The sequence below is a fragment of the Ornithorhynchus anatinus genome, chromosome 7 (genome assembly GCF_004115215.2).
Source record: "Ornithorhynchus anatinus isolate Pmale09 chromosome 7, mOrnAna1.pri.v4, whole genome shotgun sequence".
Taxonomy (NCBI): Eukaryota; Metazoa; Chordata; class Mammalia; order Monotremata; family Ornithorhynchidae; genus Ornithorhynchus; species Ornithorhynchus anatinus.
The window spans coordinates 15475589-15498193 of NC_041734.1; the positions used below are offsets into that span (position 1 = coordinate 15475589).

The window sequence follows — 22605 nt, forward strand, 5'->3', positions numbered from 1 at the left end:
CTTTTACTAGAGGTGGATGAAGGGTCTCTGCTGGTCACTAACACCTTTGAGTGAATTTGGGGGTCTGAGATTGAGCAGTTGTCTGATGTACTTCCCAAGTGCTTAGTCCATTGCTCTGCACACAGAAAGCACTCAATAAACACAATTAAATGAATGAATGAATTATGAACCAAAAACTCGATACACTGGTCCAGCAAAGGTGTTTGCAGCTGTACCTCTGTGGTGTCGGTTCTGGCCAGATCATAAGCACCTCATTCTTTTTATGGTATTTGTTATTGTTGTTATTGTTATTATTAGTAATAATAACAATCTTCTTCATTATAACATATAATTGCTTACTGAGTGTCAAGCACTGTACTAAGTACTGGGAGATACAAGATACTCAGGATGGATGCAGTCCTCATCACACATAGGGTTCACAATCAAAGTAGAGGGAGTAAGATTTAATTCCCATTTTACAAATGAAAAAACTAAAGACACAAAGAAGTTAAGTGACTTGCCCAAGGTTATACAACAGACAAGTGGTGGAGCAGGGATTAGCACACAGTTCCTCTGACTTCTCGGTCCATGCTCTTTCCATTAGGCAACACTGCTTCCTTGGTCCTCTTTCTTGAATATCAATTGGTCAGTGGCATTTGAGCGCTCACTCTGGGGAGCGTGTGTGAAAGAGTACAGTGAGTTAGTAGACATGATCCCTGTCTTCAAGAACCTTACAGTCTAGTGGGGAAGTCACTCAGTATAGTCCATACAAAATAATCAGATTTGACACAGACCCTGTCCTACGTGGGGTCCACAATCTGAGTGAAGTAGAACAGGTATTTTTGTCTTCATTGTTTAAATGAGGAGCAGAGAAAAAAAGTGACTTGTCCGAAGTCACCCAGCAGAGAAGTAGCAAAGCCAGGACTAGGATACAAATTTTCTGACTTTCAAACTTTCACACTTGTAATAATTATCTCATAGTATCCTGATATTCCAGAGAGCAGCAATTATTTTTCCTAGTTTTTCATAATTTTCTGATAACCTTTGCACCAGCAAAATCAAGCCTCCCAGTCTCGATCCTCCATTTGGAATGAAATGCCTCCTCTTTAGGTCATCATTTCTAGACACTTTATCAGAAGGAGCAATACATTCCTATAGACCACTCTGTGGATTTCCCGGTTGCTGCCAAATTCTCCAGCGATATCTTAGGCCACATGATTATGTAGGCTTCGTTCAGTTTGGAGAATCTTTGTGTCAGAAGGAAGTGCCCCTGAGTAGTTTTTCCTTTTGTGATGATGGATGTTTTGAGTTAACCATCCTCTCAACCTGTTCCCGGTTGCCCGATGATATGCAGCCCAGAAGCTTAAAGGAATCTGTTTCCTCAGTAGCACGGGGATGCTCTGCTCTCATCCACCGAGTCCTTTTGGCTTGTTGACGTTGGTCATTCCCTACTGCCAAGACAAAATGGTGGGAGTCTACTCTTCTAACCTGGGAGCAGGAAATCTGTTGGTGTTCAGGTGAACTTGGGTGTGCTGGTAGAAGGATATGAGGAAGAAAATACTCGGCATGAATCCTATTTTAGAGGCCTCCAGAGAGCGAAGTCCCACAGCCTCCCTAAGTAACTCACGCCAGTATTTAACCACCCTCACTGTCAGAATATTCTTCCTCGTGGATGATCTAAATCCTTCTTGAGCCAGCCTCTAAATCAAGATAGGGAGCAATTCTCTAATGCTGAGACTGGCTCAGGCACCGTGCATCTGGATTCTTTAAAATCCATTTTCAGATTTCAAGTGTTTCGTAGTTTGTGTGAGTGGTTAATCAGGATTAGATGGAGAAGGGCCCATTTGAAAGAGACTTCATTTCTTAAGGTGGCTCCTCAGGAAGTTTGTGCCAGCCTGGCCAGCCTGTTTGCTTCCAAAATGTAGAGTCAGAGTGAAACCCACCATGTGTTACATCTCAGTTGTTCTAGGGACCTTTTCATGACTTGGTTTCTCTGTAAAATGGGAGAAAGATGCTTCATTTCAATCCTGGGTTAAAATGGATCAACCAGTAATATTTATTGAAAGCATATTCTGTGCAGAGCACTGTGTTAAACACTTGGGAGAGTTCTGTAGAGTCAGAAGATATGATCTCTGCCTTCAAGGGGCTTACAAACTAGCCAGAAAGGCACGAACACACACATGCATACACACACAAAAAAAAGGATTGACAGCAAGAGGGACGCAACAGAGTTTAAAGCTATGTCCATAAGTGTTGTGGAGGAGAAAGAATCCTAGTACTTAGGTGATGCAGAAATGCTAAAGTGGTTGTAAGAGAAGGAAATACGGTGGGAGATAAAAGATTAATCAGGGAAGACCTCCTTAAGGAGATGTGGCTCCAGAAGTGCTTGAAGATGGAGGGAGTTGTGGCCTGCAGAAAGTGAAGCAGAAAGGAGTTCCAGGCAGGAAGAAGGACATGAGCAAGAGGTCAATGCTCTGTGTCCATATAGCTCTGAAGTATGACATTTTTAGTTCTACGGTATACAGGTGAGTATTGATGGTGGTTCTCAATATGATCTCAAGATTCACATGGGAAGTAAAAACACTTCTGGGATTCCTCTCTGTGGAATTTTAAAGGAAGATCGTCCATCCAGAAACTCGACATTGCAGTGCCACAGTATTTTTAGCCGGATTTGGAGGGTTTTAATCTTTTTGTGAAGTGAGAGGATGGCGAGAAGAGAAAGGAGATTATAACCCTAACGTAAAAGGACCTATCAACCGTGAATACTTACTGAGCTCCTATGTGTGCAGAGGGTCAGACTGAGAACTTGGGGGAGTACAATAGATTTAGTATGCTTGATCCCCGCTTTCAAGAAGCTTACAATATACTGGAAGTGGAAACGCTACTGCAGTTTTGTGTAAGACATGGATCATGGCCATTAAATAATTACAAAAAAATCTGTCCACTTATTAGATAAAGAATCCTCCCAAAGTCAATAACATTTTATTTCACTCGGCTTGAAGCAAAGGACAAAATTTTCAGTCTGGAAAAATTTATTTGTGCTAAAATCCTAAAAGATGGGAGTTGGGAGATAAGTGGATCTGAAGGAAATTCTCCTCTCTGTTTCTTACATTAGATCTTCCAAAGAATGCATGCTTGGAAGAAACTATAATGCAGATCAGTGGAGTCCAGTGATTTGGGGGAGCACTGTAAGAGAGTAGCCCGGAGAGAAGGAAAGGAATGTTGGTGAATGTAGGCCAAAGGGAATTTTACTGACTGGTGCCTGAAACTATTTTGGTTCTAATAATCAGGCCTAAATCAGCCCAGAGGTTTATTCTGGGATTCTCCCCTTGTCAGGAATCTTCTTCCCCTCTAGACTGTAAGATCCCCTCTAGGCTGTGACTCATCGTGGGCAGGGAATGTGTGTATTGTATTGTTGTGTTATTCTCTCCCAAGCGCTTAGTACAGTGCCCTGCACACAGTAAGCACTCAATAAATAGGACTGATTGATCACAAATTGGGCTGGGGCAGCCAGGGGGTGGGGTCTCTGAGCTCTGAGTACTTCTGGGACCAGAAAATCAGGAATGAGGTGCGATGCAAAGTCCCACTTCCTAGGTGGCATCTTATTGCAGTAACAAATTTGGACCCCTAAAATTGGGATTTACTCATCCACCCCCACCCAGTCCAGATACTGCCCAACAGGTGCTTTATTCAGTGATTTCTCACCTACACCTTCCCAGATGGTTGGATATTTTCCCCTACATAGCCATTAGAAGCCCATTGCATTTAGGACTATGCACATGTACAGGGAGAGGTGGGCCTCTTTATAGGTCATCATTAATACAATTTGAAAGTCGTACCCTCAAGACTGTAAGCTCTTTGTGGGCAGGGAATGTGTCTATCAACTCTGTTATATTGTACTCCCCCAGCACTTAGTATAATGCTCTGCACACAGTAATCACTCAATAAATACCATGGGTTGATTACCTCAAAAAGCAGTTAAAAGGTGTTCATTTCGATGGAGTTTTATCTTGTAGCAGTCGTGTGAGCTCTATTATGGTTTATATAATATTAAATATTTTGAATTAATAGCCTCTTGGAAACCTTTTTTTACAGTGGTCTTTATTGTTCATGTTAATAGAAAGGCAGCATGGCCTACTGGATAGATCATGGGCCTGGGACCCAGAAGGACCTGAGTGCTAATTCTGGCTACACTACTGGTCTGCTGGGTGACCTTGGGCAAGTCATTTAACTTCTCTGTGCTTCAGTTCCCTCATCTGTAAAATGAGGATTGAGACTGTGAGCCCCCTGTGGGATAGGGACTGTGTCCAACTTGTTTAGCTTATATCTACCCCAGCATTTAGAACAGTGCCGGCACATAGTAAGTGCTTAACAAATATCATTGTTTTTATTATTTTGTTTATAATGGAAGATTTTGATAAGAATGTTTCTCCTTTGATCAGAATTGAAGTTCTGGTCATTGTAGCAGCCAAGTCAAGAAAGGTGGTAATAATAATAATAATAATAATAACAGCAATACTGGAATGTATACTAAGCACTGGGGTAGATACAAAATCAGACACAGTCCCTGTCCTACTTGGGAGTCACAGTCTAAGTAGGTGGGAGGACAAATATTTAACCCCATTTTATAGAAAAGTAAACTGAGGCACAGAGAAGTCAGGCAACTTGCCCAAGGTCACCCAGCAGTCAAGAAACAGAGCTGGGATTAGAACCCAGTTCCTTTGACTCACAGGCCCATGCTCTTTCCTTTAGGCCACACTGCATCCCTATCATGGATAATTTAGGGACCAAATGAAATGGTGCCTGCACAAGACCAACATGTTTCCTGTGTTTCTATTTAGTACTCTTTTCTCCTTCCCTTTAGTTTGTTTAATAAAGTTTAGGATTCTTGCAGAGGGCCTTATAAACATGTGTTATTAGATTTTAAATCTATTTTGAAAGTGCCTCTCTCCTACTCCCTCCTAGCAAAGTGACCTTTTTAAATGGAGGGAAGTGGGTTTAGATGACAGTAATGATAAATGCGGTCATGTTCACTCAATAAAATAAGGCCCAGTGCATTTGAGGATAAATCAGTGAAATGTACAGCCCCACCTGTCTGTCTCCATCATTCATTTCCACTGTCACTTTCACAGTGGCTGATGGATCACAGTTGCTGTAAAATTAGACAGCCTTTAATCTCATTTCATCCTGATTAGCTTCTCTTTACCCTTTCCCTCTAACTCACTGACTGACACGCTAAAAACTCACGCTGGGCTGTATTTAAGCGTGGAGTACAAACTTCTCCTCCAATTCCTTTCTCATAAGGGTGAGGCAGGTGTTCACCTCTGCTGAAAGTGGAAAAGGACTAGAGGCATATTTTTGCGTTGCTTAAAAAGTAATCAATTAGCAGTGAGTGAAGGGGGGGAGGGGAGGGTCACTCTGGCCCCAATTTTGATTTCCTGATGTCAGTTCTGGCATCCAAAAAGTGAAGTTGTGTGCAAAATTGAAGCAGCTGTTTAAAAGAGAGGCATTTCCTCACTATTTTTCTTTATTTTCACAAAGTATCCGAGCAGCTATTCCACTCACCATTCTGCTTCGCAGCCATAAAAATGGGGAGTTTCAGGTGACAGGAATGTAACATCCCAGCCATGGAACTGTTAGATTAGGTCTTTGCCCAACAATTTGGTCTCATTTTTCCAGATTTTAGAGTTCTCCGAATTCCAAGAGGAGAAAAAATGACCAACTAACCAGTGGATATGCTTGCATCATATTGAGCTTTCTGATAAATAGAAGGGGAGTCTGTAAGCTCGTTGTGGGTAGGGAACGTGTCTACCAACTCTGTTATATTGTACTGTCCCAGGAGCTTAGAACAGTGCTCTGCACATAGTAGGCACTCAATAAATGCCATTGATTGATTGGGAGGTCTTCAAGTTGTACTTAGGTTAGGAGACGATGGAAGGATGAGTCACGTAGGACTGTCTGTTCTTTCTGCCATCTTGCTATTTGGTTGGCCTGAACTTGGAAAGCGCTAGATAGGGAGAATCCTGGAAGTGGGTGAGAATTGGAGTTGTGTTGGGGATGCATAGTGAAGGTGGTGGCAGGAATCTGACTAGAACACCTCCTCCCGTAACACAGAAATCCACCTGAGCCCTGAGAGAGCCTGGTCTTCCTGGATCTCCTCCTCCACTCAAAGGAATGAAGTGGTTAGAGACCAAAAACAGAGGTAACAAGGGGGAATAAGGAAAAAAGAGGAAAGGGAATTTGAAACATCATACTCCTGAGTACTTATTGAACACCTACTGTGTGCAGAGCCCTGTTTTAGGCACCGGGGAATGTACATATATTGAGAAGCAATGTGGTCTAGTGGATAGAGCACAGGCCTGGGAGTCAGAAAGATCTGGGTTCTAATTCCGGCTCCACCTCTTGTCTCCTGTGTGACTTTGGCCAAATCATTTTACTTTTTGATTCCTCAGTTACCTCACCTGTAAAATAGGGATTATGCCTGTGAGCCCCATATGGGACATGTACTGTGTTCAACCTGATTGTCTTGTATCTACCCCAGTGCTTAGAACAGTGCCCTGGCACATGGTAAGCACTTAACAAATACCATTAAAAAAAACACACACAACTTTCTCAGGGCCTCATTTGCCTCATCTGAAAAATGAGGATTCAAACTGTAAATCCCATGTAAAATAGGGACTGTGTCCAACCCAATTTCCTTGTATCCATCCCAGCGCTTAGTTCACTGCCTGGCACAGAGGAAGCACTTAAAAAATAACACAATCATTATTATTATTGCAACTAGAACGTATGATCCCTACCCTTGAGGATTTTCCAAACCAGTGGAGGTGCTTACAACATGATAGCAAAGCTAAATAGTAACACACCAAAGAGTCTGATTTTCTCCATTCGAACAGGCTCATAAGAACCATATTATTTTAACAAAAAATAATTGAAAACAGGTCTAGGCTGTTAATCAGTGGATGCAGTAGGCATTCTACAGTGGAATAGGGATTCCATCCTTTATTCCCTGGGAGGGGAAGAGGTGACAATAATGAAGTGAGCCCACTTGACACAAACATCCCAGCTACAAGGTCAGTGCTTTTATAGCCATTGTGCAGAGGAATAAGTTGAGGCAGAGAAACAGCCCCAACGTGACCCTTCAAATCAGGAGCCAAAGTAACACAGATTGGTAGCTCTTCCTGCCCCCCTCAAAAAAAAGCACTAGCCATTTCCTGAGAGAGTCCCATTTGTATGCAGATTCTCACTATCGGTGCCCATTGTTCACCAAGAACTTCTTCCAGGTATCTGTAAGACCTTTCTTGATGAAAATTTACAGTTATCTAAAAGTTTACCGGGCTAATTCATTACTGTCTTGACCAGATCCTCCCTACACCCCTCGTTCCGCTCCAAAAAAACAACAGGAACCAAAAATCCACACCACAAAATAAAACCTTTTAGAATTAGAATCTCAAATGAGTGGACTGGATCTGTGTCCTGAGTAACCAAACTGTTCCTATTCCTTATTATTTTTATTTGCATATGCTCTCCCGCATAACTGCATTTTGAGAAAAATAGAAGATAATAAAACAAAATGAAATGAGAGATATATCACCCAAAATAATCCAAGTGTGAGATAGGCTGCCTTTTTTTTTTTTGGCATTGGCAAAAGAGCACAGAGCAGGAGCTGGCCCTGAGTCATATTGATTTCCCACTGCACTGGTTTCCTAAGTGCTCTGCTGATCCGTGTCAAGCAATAAGTTCCCTGCTTCAACAGGCTCATCCACCTCTCCATTTGTCCTCACCTAGATTTAAGGTGCCCATATGATGCGCTGAACAAGGACATCATTTTTCCTACCGGTGTCACTGGGCCAAAAGCCGCCGCATGGGCTGCGATAACGGATGCGGCCGACGTTTACCATATGATCCTCCGATCGGGTCGAACGGCACCACGCCGGCACACGCTCTGGCCCGGAGACTGTCTCATTTGCTGTCGGGGCCCGGGAATGTAAATGAGAATGAGGATGGAGAAGCAGAGTCCCTGAGAAATAGGATTGATTGAGAGGCCAGCCCCCCCACACACCCCCACCTCCTCCCTCAGCACCACCAGAAATGGATGTTGAAACTTTCCTGCCACAGTTCAGATCTCTGTTACAGAAGAGCTCCTAAGTAGATGGATAGGAAATGTTTGATTGTGCTGCTAATGACATTGTACAGGAAATTAAGCGTAGACATTTGGAGAAGGCATTAAATCAGCAGGACCTTAATTTAAAAACTTAAAACTGTATGGAAATGCAGCTTGTTCACTGCTGTGGAATAGAAAGCTACCAAACACCCCAAGTCCTGCTTCAGAGCCAACAAAGCAAGGCTGGGCGGCTGATCCGATCGAATCTCGGTGGATTCGACATCAAAGGGGGCTCTGGGTGGCCATCGCTGACCATCTCAGGGTACCGGGCGATGGGTTACAATGCCAGCCGTGCCCATCAGACAGATGCGTGGGGCACTTCAGAATCTCAAGCGGCGTAACCTGGGGCGTTCTTGCGGAAGTTGCGGAATAACATTATGTAAAATTAATCGAAAAGGGTTGGATTTGAAGCGACTGTCGACACACCACCGATCAGCCGTGGGCCCGTCTGTGGATTGATGCACGCCTCGCTTTGTTGCCTCGTGCTTGTTTCCCGGATCCATATTTATATCTCGGTTAAAGCAAGTCACAGGATTGCCAAGTTAGCGAGCTTTAAGGGGGAAAATGACACTCACTCTCTTGTCTTTCATTTGCAGTTATGCCGTACAATAGTGCCCATCACTGTGTCGTGGAAGTTGAAAACTTCTTATTCGTGTTGGGAGGAGAAGACCAGTGGAACCCTAATGGTAATGTCCCCAAATTCCAGTCTTAACGCCAGCCACGATCCCTCCCTGCTTTCCCTTGTAAAGTAGGCTTCGACGACGCTCCGATGAATGCAGCAGTCGGTGAATTGTGCTGAAGATGCCCAGGGTCAAATCGCTAAACTAGCTGAGGCCATATGTATCATGGCAATGACATATTGACTGTCTAGGGATTTTTGCTTCCCCATGATGCACCGGCCCCTAATTTTTTTTCTCTCTCTCCCCCGAGGAATGCCACAAGAAATACCTTTACTCCTGAGAGTCTGTGGTATCAGGCAACAGCTGTTACGAGTTTTAACCATCATTTCCACAACCCCCCCCCCTTCCACTCTTAATATAAAAAAGCGGTTACAGCAAATGAATTCTTTCTCCAGTTCCGATTCAGATAGTTTCACCCGAAGCCGCTGCGGCATTAATTACCTAAATTCTTCCTATTCCTAAACCGTCCTCTTCCAGGCTTTGTGTCTTGTGGTAGTGTCACCCTCGTGGATTATTTCCTGGTGCCCTTTTTGTTTTGATTACTTTGTCAGTTTACCACAAAGATAAATTAAACAATTACCACACTCCTGAGCCTTCTACAGTCCGCCTTGCAAAATATACAAAATTATCAAGATATTGTTAAAAGGCTCACCTATGAGAAAGGAGTTGTTGCAGTTGTAGAAGCCTGTGAAACAGAGATAATTATGGTGGAGAGACCATAAAACAGCTTGCAGGTTTACTTTAGAACACCAGAACATCCAGCTGAAATTACATATCCTGCATATATTTTATTGTGAACGCTCAATTTCAGCATCTGCACCAAACCAAATTATAGAAAATGGTTACATCTGTTCACTTCCTAAGTATCTTCAAGAAAAACAACCCAATCCGCCTCCTACCAATGTTTCTGTCAGTCGCGGGGGGGCGGGGTGTAACCTGAAAATCTTTGGAGGAAAAACACTCCATTTGGCTTTATTGCCAAAACCTTGTATAACATAGGGAAGAGACCTGGCTCTGTAAGTACGAGTTAAATATCATTTTCAACGGGATAGATTTGGAACCAAAGCCCTGCTGATATGGATAGTTCCTATACTCGGTTATCCCCATAATGATGTTTTGGCAGTATTACGTGCACACTCCGAAGTTAATATGATCTACGATTAAGCTTTCCACTTAACTGCTTATCTTGTTCTTCCTTTGAAATGATTTAGCCTGAATGGAGCACTTCGTAACTAGAGCACACTCTAACGTGGCTTTTGATGTGGATTGGACTTGAAGCCTCTGTAGTCGTTGTAGTCAAAATGAGATATGTAAAGAAACAACAAGATCATGATTGAAGAGAAATCGATCAAAAAATGGTGGGGAATGACACGTTTTGGGGATATGTACCACTACTAGAACAATCGCAGATAGAAGTTGGGGCGTTCTGGGATAGATGTGGCTATGGTGTCTCTATGGGTCGGAGATGACTCAACAGCATAAGATAAGACAAGACCACAGGGAAGGACTTGGGAAGGTATGAGGTGAATAGAAAGAATTGTAATCTTTCTTCATGCTCTTCTGGGCTGGCCACTCCCCCAAAGTTCCTTTTTTTCCCAAACCAACCTTACCATGCCTTGGCTCTGCTGTGTCCATAAGGTAGCGTGGCCATTATTGAGTCTGACCAACAGCCTATCCAGCTCAATATTCAGTCTCTAACAGTGGGAAGTAGTGGATAGAGCACAGACCTGGAGTCAGAAGGACCTGGGTTCTAGTCCCGGCTCTGCCACTTCTCTGCTGAACGACCTTGAGCAATTCACTTCTCTGGTCCTCAGTTACCTCATCCGTAAAATGGGGATTAAGACTGTTAGCCCCATGTGGGATATGGACTGAGTCCAACCTTATTAGCGTGTATCTGCCCCAGGAATTAGAACAGTGCTCAGCACTTACTAAACACTTAACAAATACCATTAACAACAAAAACACCAATAAAACGAGTCATGGCTGTCTTCCTTGAAATTCACTCTGAACCATCTAACATCCCATCTCACCCTTCTCCACCTCCAGCTTTTTCTTCCGGTAGCCCACTCGGGACCCCTCGTCCGAAAATTTCTTCAAACCCTTCTTGAATCGGCTGCTCTCTCCCCTCTGAAAAAAAGATGTGTGAATCTAAAGATAGATTAAGGTGCTGAGTCCGAGATCCTAGCCCCCATCTCAGGCTAATCCTTGATTTTGTCTGCCTTTTAAGTCAGTTTGGCGAACTCCTATTTTTTCCTTGCTGCCTCTGTCCTGGAAAACCCTCCCTCTTCATATCCGGTAGACAATTACTCTCCCCTCCTTCAAAGCCTTATTAAAGGCACAACTCCTCCAAGAGGCCTTCCCTGACTAAGCCCTCCTTTCCTCTTCTCCCACTTCCTTCTATATCACCTTGACTTACTCCCTTTATTCATGCCTCCTCCCAGCCCCATAGGACTTATGTATATATCTGTAATTTTTTTTCATTCAGTCAGTCACTCATATTTATTGAGCACTAACTGTGTGCTAAGCACTGTACTAAATGCTTGGGAGAATACAGTATAACAGCAGACACATTCCCTATCCATAACAAGCTCACATCTAGAAATATTGTTCAAGTGATCTGTCCATATTGCATAACCATAGTCCTTGCCCTTGCAGTGCCCAGTATGTTTTAAATTGGTGCTTAATGATAAACCAGTTCAAGAGAGAAGCTGCTTTCTTCCTCTCCTTGCTCTCTTAATAAAGGCTCTCCTCTCCCACCCACTTGGAGGGCTCCTTAGCCCCTGTCCTTCCCTACCAGAATTTTTAACGTTTTTTAACGTTTAGCATTGAGGGAAAAGCAGCTGATGGGCTGACAATGGAGAACAAACGCAATGGTTTCCAGGACCTAGCAAGCTTTATCAGAAAACAGCCCGTTAACTTGATAGAATCTCAACAGTGAGCTAAAGGAAGTGAATTGCCCATTTTTCCCCCTAATAAAGCAAACACTGAAGTAATTTGACTGAGGGGTCTAAGCTAGGTACTTGTGCTTGAAAGACCTAGATCTAGAACCAGGGGTTCCATGAAGAGCAGTGCAGAATCAGGCCTTGATGCCCTGGGAATTGTTTATAAAAAGTGTGTGCCTGAGCGTGTGTTTGTGTGTCCCTTTCTGGGTGTGTTTGCACAGAATGAAATCATGTAGAGAATTGGGTTTATTTTTTCTTTTCATATTGCAGTGTATATTCTCAATAATGCCCTGCTCTGAGGAGCTTGGCAGAAACCGAGAGGGAAAAAAACAAAACTGCACTTTTCCGCTGTCACTACTCTCCACACTACAAGCTGTGTGCAGGAGGAAAGGTGACCTTTGCTTCCTGAAGCAGCAGCCAACATGCTTTCTCTCCCCTCCATCTTCTTGCAGAATGAGAACTTTAATTATTATGGATAAAAATTATCGCTGGATCATTATTCTTTCCTACGCTCTTGGTATTAATCAATTCATTTCGAATTCGCATATAATGCCATAATGTGACGTGACAAGGGGAGCGATCTGACAGTACTTCTCATAATGGGAAACGCAAACTTAGTGTAGTAACCACTGACCTGTTTATTTAACTGGCCTGTGGATTCCAGGTTTCTCTCTAGCTGTACATTCGGTGTATGTGTGGGTGGGAGTGTGGTGTCTATGTGCCTTCCTGTTTAGCACACACATGCACATTTTGGCATCTGGAGTCTTATTTCTGTTTTCGGTTTACAGGGGTTTCTTTAATTCAGAGAGTCTTTTGGGGTTGAAGTCTCAGGTGCTCCCAGAAAATTGTCACACACCATTTTGCTCCAGACTCCGTGCTTTGATGTCAATCTGTATGTAAAATAAGGTGCATTTTAATGTCATGGAAGCATTAATATGCTTCTGGGGCTTGGCAGCAGGGATAAGCTAGTTAACCGGCTTATGTTGCTCGTGTTTCCCATCCTAGCCAGCACGTCGGAGTATATTCTCCCCTCGATGCACCCACATAACTTCCACCAACCTGCACGGAGAGAATAGATTGAATCTCGAAGTGTGAAACTGACTGCAAAACTCATGCCAATAATTTCTGAGGCTCTTGCTCGTTTCCACACAAGTTTTCAACCATCTTTGAGAGGGAAGGAAACAGAGTCAGTCTCCACTCTGTCCCCTTCCATTTGGTCACCAAAACCTATTTTTGGACGAGGACCCTAAAGCCACCCATATGACAATAAATAATGGTCATTATGATAGAAAAACTTGAATTTGATGTCCGTGAAACCTAAGAGTCATAACCAGCTGCTGTTAGTATTATGGAGCCAGAATTTACAGAGCCGGTGTGGGGTGAGGACTTGCACTGTTTCTTTTTTCAAGCTGATGATCTTAGCAGCCCTGGTTAGATTGGGTGACTCCCTTGGTTCATGCCAACCTACACACTGTGCCTCGATCTCGTCTGTCTCAGCGCCGACCACTCGCCCATGTCCTTCCTCTGGCCTGGAACGCCCTCCCTCTTCTTCTTCTGAGAGTAATCTGCCAGTTACTCTCTCCACCTTCAAAGCCACCTTGTTGAAGGCACATCTTCTCCAAGAGGCCTTCCCTGATTAAGCCCTCATTTCCTCTTTTCCCACTGTCTTCTGTTCAATGTGATATGCTCCCTTTATTCACCCCTCCCTCAGCCCCACAGCACTTATGTACATATCCATAATGTTTTCATTTATATTAATGTCTGTCTCCTCCTCTAGACTGTGAGCTTGTTGTGGGCAGGTAATGCATCTACCAATTCTGTTGTATTGTACTCTCCCAAGCTCTTAGTACAGTGCTGGGCACAAATAAGTGCTCAGTAAATACAATTGATTTGCACAAGGGTACGTTTGTTTGTCTAAGGTAATGCTTTCCCTTTTATAAAATAATTGAAAGGCATAATACAATCATTTTTCACTTACTGTGTTTGTGTTAAGTGTCACACCGCTATATTTTTGCAGGAAAACACAGTACAAACTTTGTCAGCCGATATGATCCCAGATTTAACAGCTGGATACAGCTTCCACCCATGCAAGAAAGGTAAATATCTGTCTTATGTTTGTTTGCTTCCCTGGTGGTTGCTGTTAAAGAACTTTGGGCCTTTGTCCGTTTTCCTAAAGAAAAGATTCCTGTACAATCAAGCTAAAGGGTGGGGACATCATCTCACCAGGCTTGTCCAGGCTGTTGTTTTATTTGGACAGTCAAAGTAGAAATTCAGTATCCATATAATTACCACTCCACCCTCTGCCCTACTTTCAACCACCAACCTCCCAGATGCCCACATTGCATCCTGAATCCTGCCAATCTGCTCTCTCTCACTCTCCTCCTGCCCCACCAAGTCAGTTTCCTGAGAGTCCACTGAACATTTTCGTTGCTCATTCCCCATTCAGTTTACCTGCAGATGTCCTCACTGACTTGTAGGTGGGCCATCTGGTTCCTAAACAAGGGTGTCAGAGGCCCACGGAAGTTCAGTCTCGGTGTTGGTTTCCTGATGGTAACAGTGGACGGGTCCACAGTCTCCATTAGTCAATGAGAAAGAGGAGGCAGGGGAGTATGCTGATATTCGTCTGCCACTTAACGCGGAGAGCATTTCCCATGTTTCTTTCCCAAATGACAGGAGAGGTGTGCCCCGGGCAATTCAAGACAAATTGGCCTCTATGAAGGGGAAGATAAACTGCGCTGTCTTTCCCCTCCTTAGCAGGAAAACTTGAACAATTGCCCATTCTTCCTCTTCCTCTATGGCTCTTTTGGCTTCCTAGGAGATTTCTGTGTTCTGCATTGGTCAGAAAGGAACACCCAAAGCAGTCCATTTCCATTTAAGGACCAGGGAGATCCTCAGAGCTGAATTTTCCAAAAATGAGAAAATCCCCCTAGATGAGACCCTTTTTTCAGTAGCGTATATCATTGTAGCATGACTGGGGTCATTCAAGCCCTGAAGAAATGCTAAATCTCAACTCCAAATTTTCAAACAAGTTCAAAGTCACCCCCAGCTAGCAAAGAAGAACCTTGTAGAGGCGACGGACAAACCCTGGGGTTGTTTTTGCACTGACAACTAAATCAAACACTCTGGGAAATAGTGCCTCTCAACTATATTTTCTTGGCCCTTTCTGAGGTGAAACTGAGAGCCCCAGAAATCTTTCCCAAAGTTCCCATTCCACCTCTGCCAATGGCTCAGCCCCTTCTGCCTCTGTTGTTGCGTCATTCCACCTGACAACCCAAACTGTTTAGAATAAGGTTTCTTTGTCACAAATACGAAAGGTGGCAAAACAGGCATTCCATCAGTCTTACAATGTCATCCTCTCATCACGGTAGAGCCCCTTCACTGGGGGCTCTACACCAACATAATTAACCTTCACGCCTCAGGCTTGGGACACATAACTCACGTCGCGGTCAATTATCACACTCCGGAGCCCCTCAGGATGGGAAGTATCGCTGCAAAACCTAATTAGTAATTTTTTTAAAAATGTGTATTGTTTACTTGATAGTCCATAATGACTTCCTCAGAGGCATTATGGCCTATCATGGCGGGGTCCTACTTAGACAATTTTTAGCAGCTCATTGACCTGATAAAAGGAGCTGCCATGGTCTGTCGGCACCCGGCAGACACTGTTGACAGGATGGACTGTTTAACGCTTCTTTCCAAGCCATTATGGTCTATCATGTCAGGTCCCTTACTAAGAGAAGTTTTTTTTGGTGGGTTTTTTTTTTAGGATTCCAAACAACCAAGCCGATTAGACCAAATAGAGAGCTTTTCTGTACACGGACTGGGTAACCGCAGGCCACGTGCAAACATACACACACACACACACACACACACACACACTCAGAGAGACACACATGCATGCCGTTGGTCAATCCTCAGCCCTGCCTCTCCCTTGAGGAAATTGGCCCGGCACCAATCCAGAGCTCTGACTGAAATTTTGCTGTCATGTCATTATTTCTGTTCAAAATAACCAGCGAGAGTACTCCCCATGGCGCATTAATTGCCTACAAAGATTTTTTTTTCTGTGAAAAATGATCTTTTAGGGCAGGAAAGTTTCTTAAATTTCCTTTTCATGTCACTTAGGATGATGAAGGGGTTGAGGGAGGGGGGTGAGGGTGAAGCAGCCATTTCTTCCTGTTCCTTCCCTCATCCTCATCCCCCTACCTCCCTCCCAACCCCCTTTCTGCTACAGGAGACAAACCTGCAGGAGCAACATGGGCAAATCCTGCCCCAAAAGTATGGTCTCTTCCACTACATTAACCCACACCCACGACAAACACACTTCCTCCTGGTGGAGCAGGTCCTCTCTTCCTTCCTCCTTTCCCCCCCCCCCGCCCCACCCCAGCTCCCTCCACTCCCTTCTGGGTTCCTTGAGAGAATTCCTTGACAAAAAGGTGAGAGAAATAAGTCCTGGAGATCCATTATCCATCAGCCCTGTCCATTTTCTAATTGGTGGTAGGACAGTAACAGACTGCTCCTGAGAATGGAGCTCCTTGTGGGCAGGGAACGTCTCTGCTCTATAGGTTGTTTTGTCCTCTCTTGAGTGCTTAGTACAGTACCCTGCACATAGTAAGCACTCAATAAATATCATTGATTGATTGAGCTCTATGGCCTTCAAGGAGGTCAACACGAGGTGCTGGCACCTAAATGTTCAGCTCAGGTCCTTCTAGACAGGAACTCTAAGTTAAGGCATGGAGCAGCCCCCTCCTCAGGATCACTTGTTGGTATTTGGGAACTGGAATTGCTCTCTGCACTATTTGAATAATCGACATTCGGAGGAAAAGTAATGCCTGTTCAGAATTCTCGCATTATAGCTGTGCCTGAGACCTGCTTTAAGGAAATGGGTTTAAGAATGTGAATTGTCAGGCTTTACTTATGGTATTTGGTAAATATTTACTGTGGGTTGAGTACTTTACTAAACACTGGGATAGATACACCATAACCAGGTTGGCTACAATTCCTGTCCCACATGGGACTTACAGTCCAAGTAGTAGAGAAAAGGTACTGAATCCCCATTTTGCAGATGAGGAAAGTGGGGCACAGAGAAGTTAAGTGACTTGCCCAAGTGCTTAGTTCAGTGCTCTGCACACAGGAAGTGCTCAATAAATATAATTGAATGAATGAAGTTCCCACAGCAGGTAAGCAGAGGTGGGGATTAGAATCCAGATCCTCTGACTCCCAGAACCATGCTCTTTCCCTTAGGATGTGCTGTTTCTCAATGCCTTTGATTTCACTGTCTCTGAAGCCCAAAAGAGAGACAGTGACTGAATGTGAAATAATCTTTGGAATCACTTTGCCCCAATGATTTCTTCAAAACAAAAACAGAGAGAGGTTTAGATGATTCTGACAGATTTCAGTGAAAACGAGCATGTTCACAAATCTTTCCAGGTAGATTTTGGCCCTGTGGAAGGTGAGAAAAGTAGCTAGAACATTCAAGCTTTTCTTCCCGGCCTGGGTGAATAAAGTGTGGGGGAACTTTTTTTGTTTTATTAATTAAAATCTGCTGCCTTCATTAATATGACTAAGTAATATGCAAGGAAAGATTGTTTATGGTCACTAATAAAGGTCACTCTTCAAACTGGGATAATTATATGAGAAATCCAGTCTCCTGCTTCAGGACTTAAATTGATCACCTGCCAGGCCTAGGTGAATTCCCACCCTCTCCTCGCTCCTACCCTCAACTCCTTGAATAGCCATGTGTGGTGGACATGGTTCATGGTGTGTTCATTTCAGCATTTGTTTTACAACTTTCCTATGAAGCCCAAAGTTCATCTCCTGCCAGTGGGAGAGATGAAACAAGATGCATAAACATTCTAATCCGGTGGAGAAATTCCGGGATTTCTTTGCCACGATACTTTACAGCAGTCTAATAACCCAAACCGGGAGAGCGCTTTCTAATTTTGTGAAAAATATGTTCCCAGGTGAGATCTTTAGCCTGGAGCAAATTTTACAGCCACCGACAGACCATTAAGTACGTGTTGTTTCTTTCTACCTTGCATCTCAGAGAGATTTTCCCTTCTGGAAACCCAAGTGAATAATATTCCAGTCAGAGAGACCTGAAGTCTTTGGCTGTTAGACTTTCTGCCTAGAAATGCACATTAAGTCAAGGGAGTGGAAACGTACCAATTTTTTTTTCCATTTAGCTCCTAACAGTGACACTCTGTGGATGAAGCTAGGAATACACTAGCCCCTGATTTAAGAAAGCCCTGGCTAAAGACAGCAAGGTCTGACAAAGCATACCTAGTTTCCCAGTCTGAGATCTAAGGAAGAAATTTTAGACAACTACCAGCTCAAAACTTAATACAACTGTTTTTCAAACATTCTGAGGGAAATGTGTTCACAGATGCAACCAAAAAATGCTCAAAATGCTATGGTTTCAGACCTTCCAAGAATTCTAACCAGTTGGGTCTACAGGAGCAGAAATAGAATCTGTTTTCCTCTTCATTTCCTTACCTACCTCCTAGTTCCCCGTCTAGCAGCAACCCAAATTGATTTAACATAGTCCAATGGTGCTGTTCATTCTGGTTTAATGAAAAACTCGCAATGAGGCCAGCAAGTTAATACAGGGCCACAGAACTGAATTATTAGCCCAGTAGAGCCCAGACCTTCCAGACTGGACCATCTTTATGCCAATGAGGTTCCCCGATTCAAAGAAATTACCGATTTATTTGAGGCCAGCCGAGCTTGACTAACTTAAGACCTCCTTCCTTGCTTGCAAGCGATCTGGGAGTTTCTTAGCAAATGTAATAGGGTCCTTCCAAGAGCCTGAGACTAGGAAACTCAAATGAAGCACTGAGGTAAGAATCCAGAAAATCTGGGTCTCATATATCCATGTTTGAAGGAGCTCTAGGTGGATCATGTCTACCTGCTCTCTTACGTTGTGCTCTCTTGAGCCCTTGGTACAGTAAATCCTCAATAATTAACATCGATTAATTGATGCGGTGTTTGGATTGTTCTGACCTTTGTAATTCAAGCTACCTGGATGATCTTCTCTCCACCTCAATTTTCCAATAAATTCAGCTCCCACCCAGTCCTGACCAGGTGAATTAAAAAGACTGCTTAAGTAGCTTTTCAAATATCTACAGTTATTATTCTTTCATTCATTCAATCATATTTATTGAGTGCTTGCTGTTTGCAGAACACTGTACTGAGCCCTTGGGAAATTACAGTACAACAGTAAACAGACACAGCCCCTGCCCACAGTGAGCTTACAGTCTAGAGGGAGCTTAATGACAGCATCGTCTAGTGGAAAGAGTCTGGGAGTTAGATGACGTAGGTTCCAAACCCTACTCTGCCACTTGCCTGCTATGTAACCCTGGGCAACTCACTTAACTTCTCTGCACCTCAGTTTCCTCATCTGTAAAATGGGGATTCAGTACCTATTCTCCCTCACCCTTAATTAGTCAATGGTACTTATAGAGCACATACCGTGTGCAGAGTACTGAACAAAGTGCTTGGGAAAATACAATACAGCAGAGTCGGTAGACACGTTCCCTATTCCTTAGACAGTAAGTCCCAGATGGGAAAAGGACTCTATCTGATCTGATTACCTTGTATATCGCAGCCCTTAGTAGAGTGCTTGGTACAAACTGGCACCTAACAAATACCAAAATGATCATTATTACCTCAAACATTATGTCCAACTAAGGAAGAAAACAGCCTGGCCTACTGGATAGAGCACAGGCCTGGCAATCAGAAGGACCTGGGTTCTAATCCCTGTTCTGCCACTTTTCTTCTGGGTGGCCTTGGTCAAGTCACTCAACTTCTCACTTCTCAGTGACTCAGTTCTCTCATCTGTAAAATAGGGATGAAGACTGTGAGCCCCATGTGGGACATGGACTGTGTCCAACCTCATTAGCTTGTATCTACTTCAGTGCTTAGTTCACAGTAAGCGCATAACAAATACCATAAAAAGTTGCTCTATTTGGAGACCTACAGAAAAAGCAGAAAAAAAATGATAATTGAAAAAAATTTTTGATGATGTGGTTCCCTTAGAAAATTGGGAACAATGACCCTTGAAGGACCATAAAGAAAGTGAATGTCAAGATAATTTATAATTGTTCCATTATCTTCCTCGTTTTTCACTTTGTCTTTTCTAAGGTATGATATCCTCACAAGGTATCAAATCCCCCAAATATTAAGGAACACCTTTATGTATTCCCCAGATGAGAAAAGGCAAAAACCAATTAAAGAGGTTGCAGATTTCTTCTTAGTTGGCATTAGCCGTAAAAACAAAATATTTAAGCAAGCCATAAAACCGGATACTGTACGGAAGAGAATGTGTGTATGTGTGGTCAGTGGGGAGAGGGAGAGAGCAGGGAAGATCTTTGTATATGCTTTTTCCAAAGTTGGCAGCACCCAGACATATTTCTGGAGTGACACATGCCCCCGCCTCTGAAACCTGCCAGCCTACCAACTGCAGAGCGAGTTGTAACAGTTGTATTAAGACACTTACTTTGGGACTGTTACTCTTACTGTAGGAGAGCCAGTTTCTATGCTTGTCGCCTGGAGAAACACTTGTATGTTATCGGTGGACGGAATGAAACAGGATACCTGTCCAGCGTGGAGCGCTACAACCTAGAAAGCAACGAATGGCACTATGTCTCTTCTCTACCACAGCCTCTGGCAGCGCATGCAGGAGCAGTGCACAGTGGGAAAATATACATCTCAGGCAAGTCATTTCTCCTGTTTCTGCCACCAGGATCACTCGCCCGGGGCTCCCCTCACATATGTGTTTGTGTTTACTCCACAGGAGGCGTCCACAACGGCGAATATGTCCCTTGGCTTTACTGCTACGACCCCGTCATGGACGTCTGGGCGAGGAAGCAAGATATGAACACAAAAAGAGCAATCCACACTTTGGCTGTAATGAATGACCGGCTGTATGCTATTGGAGGAAACCATCTGAAAGGTCATATTCTCAATGACGGTATTGTCTTGGCATTAGGTCTCCAGCTAAGGGGTTTCTTCCTGAGGCACTGGTGCTCACCAACTAAAAATCACGTTGACCAAAGAAAATCCATTCTGGGTACATCGACAGTCCCCTTGAGCAAGCACTTATTTTGGCTCTTCTGCAGGATGGGATTATTTTAAAGTTACGATAATACTGTGCACATTAAAGAAATGAATAATGAAGTCTATGGAAAATGAAAATGGGAGCTTTCATCACTCAAAAGGAAGAACAATTTGTCATGACCATGAGTTCTGTGAAACAAACAGATTATTCCTGGGGCCGAAAGTAGTAGTCATATTTTCTTCTGGAAATCATTTTCCAGGAAGGTGTAATCAAGAGAAGCCTTAGTTCCACAGCAAACCGAACACTCGATGTGCTTGAAAAAGAATAAATCTGTTCAAGATTTGGATCTCAAAACTTAAAAATCTTTTTTTATTACTGATTATATTATGCCATCTGTGATTCACAACTTTCTTTTTAGAAATTGCTTTACCTTCATCTATTTAGAGGCATAATTCATTTTTTATATCCCTGTTCAATACTCCCATGTAACTCCCATTTCTGGTAGATACATGCTTGGAGGAGAGCAGAAGGCAGATAGATTACACAAGTATATACGATTTTCCCTCATCAATCAGACTTTGCTCATGGATCATCTACTAAAAAAAAAAATTGAAAGTCCAAAAACAGGCAAATGGAAGTAGGTGTTGTGGATGTAGAAATGAGACAGCCTTCCATTTCCCTCCTAGGATACCTTCCCCCCCTGGCTAAGACAAACTCTTCTGCCCTCTCACAAGGATGCCTCAGAGGTCATGGAGCTCTCTTCAGGAGTGAATTCAATCATTAGAGATGGATTCCTGTGGTGAAGGAGAGGGGACAGAAGGAAAGTTGGGGAGGAGAACAGGAGGGCAGGGATTGTGTCCATTATCTTGCTTTGCTGTCCTCTCCGAAGTGCTTAGCTCAGTGCTCTGCACATAGTAAGCACTCAATAAATATGACTGATTGGTTTGGTTAAGGGAGAGAAAGCACAGGAAGGGGAGGGCATTATTGAATAAGGAGAGGTAAGGAGTCAGAATGGGGTCAACCAGAAGGTATTATTGTACTAATCCTAAAACAACACAATCTAGTGGTCCCAGAAGCCGTCTCTCACCCCTATAGCTATATTACCTGCTACTACTCTGTCGCTCCCGCCACTACGGTGTGGCCAGGTGGATAGAAAATGGGCTGGGAGTCAGAAGGACCTGGATTCTAAGCCTGACTTGGCCATTTGACTCCTGTGTGACCTTGGGCAAATCACTTCACTTCTCTGTGCTTCAGTTACCTCATCTGTAAAATGGGGAGTTACACTATGAGCCCCATGTAGGACATGGACTGTCCCCTACCAGCACTTAGTGCAGCTTCTGGCAGATAGTAAATGCTTAACAAATACCATTCATTTTTTTTAATGTCCCCTCCCTGTCTCCCCCAACAAGCATATAGGCTAATTGACCATGGCATGCCCAGAGACCATTTCCGTTTCGCTCCCCACGCTCCAAGCAGCTCCCCATAGTGTGTCTGGAAGATATCAGGCAGCAACAGTGGCTCTCCAAAGTGGGAAACATTTGTCAGAATTATGTCCGTGTGTAACTTGTCCAGTCTGAGCACCGGACCTGCAAAAGGTCTCCCCTCTGCCCAACAAGGGGAGATAACATGGAGAAATATTGGGGGATAAGAAGAAATAGGGGATAGAATACTCCACCCTCTAGCTGACTCAGAAGAGGAGAGGCTCCAAAGCAACTCGGTGCAGAGCCCTTGTTAATAAAGTTTAAAGCCATTCTCCTATGTACCTGGAGCCCTTGAATCATATTT

At 43.6% G+C, this 22605-nt stretch overlaps 1 protein-coding gene across 1 annotated transcript in view; it reads left to right on the top strand.

The window, feature by feature from the left end:
* Window positions 1-22605, top strand: part of KLHL14 (kelch like family member 14) — an 80458-nt gene that overhangs the window by 53860 nt on the left and 3993 nt on the right. The window contains exons 4-7 of the mRNA XM_001515148.5: window positions 8740-8829; window positions 13783-13861; window positions 20285-20475; window positions 20557-20715. Of these exons, the coding sequence (XP_001515198.3) occupies window positions 8740-8829; window positions 13783-13861; window positions 20285-20475; window positions 20557-20715 (519 nt within the window). The remainder of the gene's footprint in view (window positions 1-8739; window positions 8830-13782; window positions 13862-20284; window positions 20476-20556; window positions 20716-22605) is intronic.